The following is a 10879-nucleotide window of genomic DNA, read 5'->3' on the forward strand; positions in this document are numbered from 1 at the left end:
CGCAAACCGACAATTAATTATTTAACCTCGCATAAATCAGCAAGACAGTTATCTGCTGTACGGATTTCACTTTCGTCCGCCCGATATCTTAAATACGATCAATAAATACTACGAAGTACAGAGCTATATTACATAAATTACTTAACGCTAAACTCGGAGTTACATCAGTCGGTAATTACAATTATTAACCTAAAAGTCTTGAAGAACTACTCGAACCTTTGGGGCGTGTAATTTTGGTTATATCGACTATTAGCTACTTCTGGTGGCGTGACTAAAGGTAGCCTTTCGAAGCGGGCGTCTTAAGCGTCAGTGATGCCGCGACTGTGAAAAATGTACGGTTCGGCGTCGAGTACGACACAGGGCGTTCGCTGCGTTGAGCGTGCGCCCGGCGCGACCACCCGCGAGGCGTGCTTGTTTCATGTCATCCCACAGAGCAGCGCTGCGTGAGGCGGTTCAGCCGTCGCACGCGGCGCGTGCAGCGGTGCCCGCCCCGCGGCCGACTGGTCAACAAACTAGACGTGACAAATGGGCTGATTGTCTGACGCCTTTGTACACGTCGGCGTCGTCGTCTGTTGGCTATAGTATGTCTATAAAAATCTATAGGTATCGACTGTACACCCGCGCGATCGAAATTATCGCGCCGGACACACGCTCAACGCAGCGAACGCCCTAACGTGGAGTCTGTGACGTCACTGACGCAAAACCATAAATTTTTCACAGTCGCGACGTCACTGACGCTATAGACGCTCGCTTCGAAAGTCCACCGACTACCTATAAAGTACAGGCGATCCGTATCATAACTTGTATCGCGCGTCTTTATCGTCTTGCTGCGGCATGAAGTAGTGGAGCTCGTAGGTCGGCTCTGCCGTCGTATTGACCTGGTTGACGTCGTACAGGTTGTACTTCTTGTTCTGTCTCCTGGCGTGCCCGTGCAGGCCTCGCAGGAAGGCCCGGGACGACGCCACCTCCTTGCCGTCCCCGTGCGTGTCGTGGACGATGCTGCTGTTGAATATGATCGGGAACTCCGACTTGAACTTCGCGGTGTTCCTGTTGAAGTTCTCGACGAATCTGTTGATGACGTCCTTGCGGAACTTGGTGTCGTAGTCCAGGTCCTCGTTCAGGTGGTCCGGCTTGACCAGCTCGTCCGTGGTGACGGTCTCCGACGTCGCTTCCGTGTACGGCCCGTACTCTAACTGGCTATCGAACTCGTTCGCCTTCTCGGCTTCGTTGATGAAATCGTCGTAACTCTTGATGACGTACGACCCTCGGTTCTGGTTTCCCTCGTCGCTGACTATTTTGAACCGATTGATGGGCTCCTCTTCTATTCTCGGCACCTCTATTCTCGGTACTTCTATTCTGGGTTCGTCTATTCTTTGTTCGCCTATTCTATGTTCCCCAATTCTTTGCTCACCTAGTCTACGCTCCTGTAATCTCTGCTCGTCAATTCGATCCTCGTCTATTCTCGGGGGCTGCCTCAGATATATGTCGTTAGCGATCGTAGTCGGTTTGTTGGTCACCGGCAGCTCGTCGAAACCGTCCACGCCGTACGGCGAGTACTTATCGTTGAAGGGTGCGTTCGTTTCGGGATATTGTACAGGAACATAAGTCGTGGTTGGCTTTCTTGTCGACACGAAGTTCGCCTGATCTATGGGGTTGACGTATTTGTCTATTTCCTCCCTTGGAGCGTTGTACTTAACGATGCTTATCTTTTTGTTCCTCAGCGGCGGGAAGTATTGAAGATTGGGCTTGCGCTCGGGAGCGTCATTGTTTGTGTTCCTGTAGGTGGTGACCGGCCACGTCGAGGTGTCGAACGGTGTCTGTGTGGTCTTTTGCGTGGTGAATTTCTTGATATCTATTTTAGCGAGGTCCAAGTAATCTAGATCCTCGTCCTCGGAACTCTCGTAGTAATCCGGTATGTTGTAGTTTTTCTTTGGTTTTCTAGCCTTCGTGGTTTCTTTGTTGATGCTCGTCGCGACTGTTGTCGTGAAGGGGTCCGTTTTTGTCAGATCCGACAGAGTGGAGTCGGGGAGTTTAGAACCGGTCAAAAAGAATTGAGGGTCGAAGCTTAGAAGAGGAATTATAATGTCGCCTTGAAGGGGATTGCTGTTTTCATTAGAACTGTTATTTTCGTTGGTGTTTTCGTTAGAAGTGACGTTCTCCTCGTAGTCAACATAAACGACGTTGCCCATCGAATCGATTTTCTTTCGTTTAGTTTTTCTCATTTTGGCCATTTGTTCGAGCCTTTCCCTCAAATCAGGTAGGTCGTTCTTCCGTTCCTTTTCCAACAAGGTGTTCCATTCCGACTCCGTCTTGTTTTTCAAGACCTCAGTGAATGCTTTCGAAGAGTTCTTGGGCTTGAACACGATTCCCAATGAGCTGATGCTCTCGTTTCTCCAGCTGTTGTCGTCGGGGTCTCTGAGGAACGGCTTCGGTGGCTGAACTTCTAATTTCTTAAGAGGTTTATAGTTAGGGCTTACCGTATATAGAGATGCATTTTTAGACTTTTCGATGCTTGTTTGTGTCTCGTTTTTTTCTGTGATGGAAATTTGCGTCGCTAATTGTAATTTTTCCTGTTTTTCTTCTTGATCTTTTCTCACATTGTTGTCGACACTTTCCCTTAATAAAATCTCTTTGATTAGTGAGTCTTTCGTCTGAAATAAAGAAAAAAGATAGTTAAATATTGTTCCTCACTTTATAATTCCCTAAGCGTAACTTCAAATAATGCATAATTTGATTTTAGGTTTACCTGTTGAGTTGGTGACTCTTGTTTAGTGCTAGGCGATTTTTCGACACTGGCGGTGGTAGATTTTGAATTATCCGTTTCAATCTCCTTATTCTTTTCTGAATAATCTAAGTAGCCAGCTCGTTTGGACTCTACACTCCATTTGGAATTATCGTTTCCCTTCGATTCGGATGTCGTTTTTGCGAAAGACGCATTTTGTTTTTGTCCCACTGATTTTGACTTACTATTGGAAAGCAAATCATTTTTTAATTTTTCGAGTGATGGTATATCAGACGTTATGGTGTCTCTTAAGGATGAAGCCGAATAGAGAACTTCAGGCACATCTACTTTAACGACTGTATCTTTTGCGCTTGGAGCGGATTCTTCAACTTTATTTCGATTTATAAAGGTATATTTCTTCCACGAAGGCAGCGGTGCCGCCTGCTTTTCGTATACTTTTTCTCTAGTTTTCTCGTTCGATATTATTTCCGTACTTTTATTCGAAATGTTTTTATTTTGTAAATGAGGTGTCTTCTTGTTAGTTGACTTCGGACCTGCGTCGTCTTTCACTGCTTTATTATTCACGTTCCTGTCTCCAGATTTAGCTGCGGGTCTGTACGTTGTCACAGCATCTTGAAATGTCTTCTTTTTGGGCGTTGCAGGTGCCTCGTTTGTTCTTTTCGTACCCGAAGTTTTGTTACTGACGTTGGGTATGGTTTCTGTTCTATTTCTGTCGTAAGCAACGTTGCCGTTGTGTGCATTCGTCACTCGCGCTTCCCTGACTTCAGATGCTCTGGTCTCGTCTGGATAGAGGTCCGCCGCCCTCCGAAGGGTCGTGGTCCTTCGGAACGAGAACCCTTCTGCGTTCTTGATGAGGACCACCAGTGCCACGCTCACCGCAAGAAGCCTGCAACAGATTTCACGTAACGTCGATTAATGTTTAATTGATTTATTGTTTCTATAAACGGAACTTGGGCAATTGTTTGTTTTTATTATCCATTAAAACTAGTGAAACGTGCGATTCGCTCGCAATTACGCCGTTTACAAGACAACATTGTAGGAAAATAAATCTTGTCTCATTGTTTCAAATTAATGATGTAAGTATTTTATTAATAGCTCGCTTATGTAGAGCCTACATAATATCTCTATTACATACTATAATAATGGACAATATAAAAACATATTTTATGTAAAACATAACCGTGGGGCTTGAGCTCGATTTGATCTTAGGATTAAGTAGAACCCATAAGGGCTCGAGCTGATAAGAATACCTGCATATTGTAGTGCATTACGCAAGTAAGTATATTATGTAAAATCAGACAAAGAGTATGGGATAGATTGTTTTGAGCCATTAAACAATAGACAATGCTCGAAGCGTTATGAAAATAACGTAACTGTTTGAAATACCTCCGTCTATTGTTCTGCAGGTGTTAGATCCAATGACCTTTACATTGAAGTAAACTCCTTGGGCCTAATTAAGTACAAGGCGCAGTGGTCAAGATGCTCATTATCCATGAGATAACATTACGTTCGCCCATCGTCGAACCTGCACCCTCAGAATTAATAATATATATATGTAGTATATAATAATATATTATACTAGCTGTTCCGGCAAACGTTGTTTTGCCATATAAAGTATTTCGCCCATATTATTATTGCAGTGACTAAATAATTATGTCACCATGGCAACGTCCATCCGGATCTAATGTAAAACATTCCAAAATCAACAACTCCTTATAAATAAGAAATTAATTGAAAAAACATTTTCCAGTAGACCAAACTGTAAATCTAAACCATTCTCGAATCTCCACGAACACACACAAAAAATTTCATCAAAATTGGTCCAGTCGTTTAGGAGGAGTTCAGTCACATACACACGCACACAAGAAATATATATATTAAGATATATAAGAATAGTAGACTGCTCTACCCACTGAACCAGTTAACCAGTGGCTCTACCATAGACTGGACATTGTAAGGTCTAAGATTTACCTCACAACAAGCTAAAAAGGAGAATTGATTAACAAAACTGAACATTACTTATCGAAACTATACACTTACATATTAAATTAATTTTGTAGTCCTAAAAATTTTGTTATTTTTGCATAACGTCTTACCTGTTTTTAAATATCATTTTATACTTTAATTGATGGAGAAACGATTGGCAATATTTGAGGCCGCGTCAATAACGTGTTGTTCTGGTCAAGTTGAGTCGATCAGGCCTCACCAGTCCGTCCCGTCCGTATGTCGGTCACACCACCACCTTATATAACACCTCGTTAGTGCTAAATGGTGATTGTGGGAACGTTCATCGACCTTTAGGTTCTACGAAGACCCTTGGCACATATAGAGTACACCCAGACAATGAGGTGGTAATTTTACTATCTCATACTCGTACGCGGCTTGAGCTTTAAGTGTAAATTGTAACTGGGGCTTTCAAGTTTGGTCTCGGTTCGAATCTTAGGCTTAGGTAGGGCTTTAGCTTTTTACAAAGAGTTCAGGATAATATGATTTATTTAACTTTCTCTTAAATTGTTTTTATTGAAAATAATAACTACTTATGCCAACATTAGCGACTGGTGTGTTAGTACTTACTACTAGTGTTCATGGTCGAAAAAATAGGATTCCTCTTTGCACTTAACAGCTGTGCAAATAAAATAGAGTTCAAGATCTCTACTCGTATCTGACTACTATAACTGCTCTAACTAGTTTAGTAAATTCCATTTTAATTAACCAGGGGCTCAATTCTCATACTTATAATATCACTTCGATCTGAGACTGTGTCATTTCGTTGGCGACTTGCTGCAATAAAACTGAAGCATGTCACAATCAGGCCCCAGAAAAGTGTAAACAATTGTCATAATTAAAATCTTAGGCCTCGTCTAATAATTATTTTGATAATAGTTTTCCTTAACATTTCTTCAACTTCGACATTTACATCATTGAAATCTGTTATAAGTGTAATAAGTTGTGAAGTGGCAGCGACGATGTAGATCAAACACAGCACGTGTATTACTCAAATATAAATTGTAACACATTTAAATTACCTGCCACATTAACATAATATTAACGTAATTCGGTCTTAAACACTATTCAATTATTGTAAGTGTTGTTGTATGAATAACATTACAATCTTATGTCTTGTAATCTTATGTACCAACTACTGAAGTCCGAAATTGATGTAGTTCACGAGTATAACTCCGCAATATATTTGGCAAGATTCTCCGCAATATATTTGACTCTGCAGTATTGCAAAAACGACTACCTGAATTTTTTACACTTTTTTCACGAAGTAAGTATGGCGGACTTTTTAATGCCATAGGGCAGGGGTCGGCACACCGCGGCTCGCGAGCCGCATGCAGCCACTTCCATAGGATTAATATGGCTCTTCTAATAAGAGTTTTCTTACACCCACTCACTGCCTAACTGTACCACTTTAGCATAAATAAAACACCTAAACAATAAGAAACAACTGGATTTTCCATCAACTTGCGATAATTTACCTAAAATAGAGCTAATCCTGTTTGACACATGGAATAGCATTCCTGCAACATATTATGAAACCCGCCAAAAATAGCCTATGATCCTTCACGTGGTCTACTTCTTATCTGTGCCAAATAACAGAAAAATTGCTCCAGTAGTTCGTGAGATAAGCCCTATCAAATAATTTCCCCCGTTTTTTCTACATTTTCCTCTATTTTTTCGCTCCTGTTGGTCTTAGCGTGATAAAACATAGCCTATATCCTTACTCGATAAATGGGCTATCTAACACTGAAAGAATTTTTCAGATCGGACTAGTAGTCCCTAAGATTAGCGCGTTCAAATAAGCCCTTTCAAATAATTTCCCCCGTTATTTCCACAATTTCTTCTATTTCTTCGCTCCTATTAGTCTTGGCGTGATAAAATATAGCCTATAATTATATATAAATATATTCTTGATTATGAAACGACAAAAAAACTAGCATTTTCTATTATCTATTAGCATTTTTCTATTATCTTTGGTTCTACATATTCATGTGAGCAAAAACTTTCATCTATGAATCAGATTAAAAGTAAATTAAGAAGCAAAATTAACCGATGACAATTATGTACAGTCGTGCCTTCAATTAATAAAAACGAGTAATTACTTGCCAGTCATAGGCAGGCTTTTGAAATTCGAAAGCAATGCAAGGACCCCGTTCCAACTAAAGTCTAAAACTAAAAATATCTAAAAATATATTAATATAATTAATGACTGTTATTATAATAAATTTCTTTCAGTAATTAATTATTTTTTTTAAACTGTAAATGTAGCTTTGTAGTGTGAAGCAAATTAGACTCTAATTATTATTATGTATTAACTATTAGACTTAGGTATAAAATGTACATACGTAGCGGCTCTTTTAAGGTATGGGAAAATCTACAAACTTGATATTTGGCGTAATTGTAGGTACAGACGTAATTGTAGGCTACTCTATGTGTAGACTCACATTACGATAGAGTCAAGTCTATAAGTGTTATAGTGGAGGGTATTCCTGTGTTTGATAGATCCAGGACATACCTCCTAATACGGCTGATGGCAAATCGCAGGTGGTCTTAGTAGAGGCCCCGGGGTGCTTCAGCTAACCGAGACACATCCCCACCCTGGGCACCCATAAAGGGTTTTCCCTGCGTCATCAAAAAAAAGGTTCGAGTATAGACTCTACATCGCAAAGTGGCTATTAAAGCGTATTTTTTATATTTAATCAACTACTCAAAATGCACAATAGATCTAGGAAGGTAATGTGAATAAATGTTATCTTGCATAATTTTCATTCATAAGTTAATTACAGTTATGAAGTTATCTACTATCCAACTATAGCTTGAATGAAACAAGAAAAAATTCTTGTATTGCAACTCTCTGTAAGGTTACCATTGTCCTCTTTCTTCTACAATGTTTTACTTGTGAATAAGCATATTTTATTCGATTAATACTAATGACTACTACGTACTTACTATAAGTACCATCGAGGAAATTGAGTCCTAGGCAGCTGACGGACCTACGTCATGTGGTCGGCTTATGTCAATTCAATGTTAACCTCGGATGGGTTTGACTTAATGCGACCAAATTACTAGGAATCAACTTCTCTGATAGTACCTAGTAGATAATAAGGTACCTTTTCCTATTTATAAGAAATGCCAATTTAAAAAAGCTAAGTCAGCAATCTAGACATAGCGTGTCAAGCCATATAATTTAACAGCCTATGGCCTATGGCCTATGGCCTATGCAACGATACTTACTAGCTACATACCGTGTTGAACTTTTAGATAAAGATACAATTTACTTCTCAAATCACATAACATTGCTAAAAGAAATGTCTAAGCACATAAAATAAGACGTACCTAGAGTAGTGGCAACTGAGTGTAGTTGCTTGTAAGTTGTAAATGACACTTTAATTCATATAATTATCACTTTCGAGATATAAGTCGTGAACAATTACATGTAATTGGCTTTTGGCTCATTTGCATCACAATGGCCAATGCCGCTCTCACGAATTTCTACTCAAAATAACTTAGTGTTAGTACGAATTTTAAGGCTCGACTGTATTTTGAACCTGACGACTGCTAAGTACTACCGCACGGCTACTTTAATATCTGCGTTGGAAAAAAGCTAGCTAGAATATCCTAATTAGAATTTCATTATGGTAGAGACTCTCTCTACGTTCCGCGCGGCTTCTCCCGCCTAATTTAGATATTTCACAGACAAATTATCCCGCCAAAAATAGCCTAAATTGCTCCAGTAGTTCGTGAGATAAGCCCTATCAAATAATTTCCCCCGTTTTTTCTACATTTACCTCTATTGTTTCGCTCCTGTTGGTCTTAGCGTGATAAAACATAGCCTATATCCTTACTCGATGAATGGGCTATCTAACACTGAAAGAATTTTTCAGATCAGACTAGTCCCTGAGATTAGCGCGTTCAAATAAGCCCTTTCAAATAATTTCCCCCGTTATTTCCACATTTTCTTCTATTTCTTCGCTTCTATTAGTCTTAGCGTGATAAAATATAGCCTATAATTATATATAAATATATTCCTCAATAAATAGGCTAATCTTACACTGAAATATATTTTTCAAATCGGATCATTAGTTCCTGAGATAAGCGGGTTCAAACAAACAAACAAACTCTTCCACTTTATAATATTAGTATATATTGTATTATCTATGGTAGAGACTATGGACTACAAATTTTTATTATCATTATTAGTTTTCCATAACATGTAATTTTCACATCATCTATTATCATTGAACATCATAATTTCGAGGCATGCTATTTGGACCGATAATAACTCACACTATAGTTACGACTTACGATAAATTTAACTATTATTTTCAAAATTTTGTGAAAGATCGATTTTTTCCTTAGTATTCATTAGTTTAGTACTTCTAGTCTGTGACAAAATTCGGCATAAACAGTGGCCTGTCATCTACCTACGTAGTTATGTAGTAAGTAGATACCTAGGATTAAGGATATGCATGTAACACATCAGCTGTCATCGTAATGCGTGTGTAGTGACCGGCGACTGCTGTATGGCCAGCCCCGCACTGTTTGATTTGCGCAACACTAGCGACTGAATTATTACCTTATCCACTGGTTACGCATCTTCTAGAATTTTCTGGTCAATTAGTTGACTCTCAGAAACAATTTTTGAAATCACTTAACTATTATACTTACTGCGGCACTCAGAGACCGCAGTAAGTATAATAGTTAAGTGGCATTTAGCGCGACTAAATGCCACTTAACTATTATACTTACTTAACGAAAGTACCTAAGCAATGTTCGATTAGTAATTGACTGTATATTACAGCCTGTGTATATAATAATTATTAATAATATCATAATAATAATACCTATGGACGCTTCACACCACGTCAGTCTGGCCCAGGAACATTATGAACTTTTTGTTCCGTCGGCGGGATTCGAACTCGCGACCCCCGGCTTGACTGAACTGAGCCACAGAGGTCGTAATAATATATTTCGTTATTTACTATATTATGTATCATAATAATTCAAACCGGCCTACCTATATCTATTTGAATATACTGAATTACCAGATCAATGTACACGATCAATTGATCATCCATCGAAGTAACAATAAATTTTAAATCACTATCCTGATTTGCAACCGCGTCTACGTGTGAAGTGACCTTTAAAGACGAGTGGGCAACCATTCATTAACATAGTTTTTGTAACACATTGACAAGTGCAATGTGCAACCCGACCGGTGGCCAGTGCAGTTAAATTCGCGCATACTAATAAGGTTAGTGGTTACTAAACTTACCGATTTTGTTAATTGAACTCTACACGATGCCTACAGCAAAATTTCTAAAATTACATTAACTATCTACATAAAAACTTACAAACATTTAGGCTGATTTTGACTGTCGAAAAATAAGCAAAGTATACATGGTTCATGGTAGAGTTAAAGCCAAACTCAAGCCAAGATCAGGTTGAAACTTGAAAGGTCTCCACTCTCCTATCCTATCTTAGCATAATTTAATGTGTTGATTTTGAAAACTGCAAGTCCTGTTTTAAAAAAAAATTGGGTTAAATTTACGGGTTAAACCCTTGGATAAACCTCTATGATTACATTTTTGGCGCGAGATAAAATTAATGTAAACAAACTCTATTTACTCTAACGACTAGATTCTAGATTTTACATAAATTGTAACGAATTTCCGCATAAATTACATTGAGATTATAAGTATTAAAAAAAATCCTTTTTCAAATCCACCAAACGCGCGCTCGGCTTTACGCACTATTTGACGTACCTGAAAGTGTTGCACAGCGCCATCTTCTGTTGCGTCACTGACACTCACACATGACTGTCGCGCTACCACGACCGATGCTGACTGGCGGCCGGCGCTGCCCGCAGCTGACCGCCGGCGCTGCCCCCGCACGAAATCGGGAGACCGACCTTCGCGGGACTCGGTTTCCCTCCGACGCCGAATCATTAGACGAGGAACTAGCTCGTTATATTAAATTACGCGTTATTAATAGTAATGGACTTTGCATAATGCAGATTTCGATTGCTCCCCAAATTACTAGTATTATTTTAAAAGTAAATCTAATTGGAGATTTTCCGTTCCGCGAACGTATCCTGCGGAAACTCGCGGTGACACAGTTGCCGTAATATTT

At 39.4% G+C, this 10879-nt stretch overlaps 1 protein-coding gene across 1 annotated transcript; it reads right to left on the bottom strand.

Annotated features, from left to right (window-relative positions):
• Window positions 1-405: 405 nt before the first annotated feature.
• LOC121731993 lies at window positions 406-10579 on the bottom strand. Its single transcript, XM_042121715.1, has 3 exons — window positions 10513-10579; window positions 2747-3629; window positions 406-2651 (listed from the first exon to the last, which is right to left on the bottom strand). Exons 1-3 carry the CDS (start codon window positions 10533-10535, stop codon window positions 795-797), a joined length of 2763 nt encoding a protein of 920 aa, XP_041977649.1. The 5' UTR covers window positions 10536-10579; the 3' UTR covers window positions 406-794.
• Window positions 10580-10879: the final 300 nt, after the last annotated feature.

Source organism: Aricia agestis, chromosome 11, assembly GCF_905147365.1.
Source record: "Aricia agestis chromosome 11, ilAriAges1.1, whole genome shotgun sequence".
NCBI classification, from domain to species: Eukaryota; Metazoa; Arthropoda; class Insecta; order Lepidoptera; family Lycaenidae; genus Aricia; species Aricia agestis.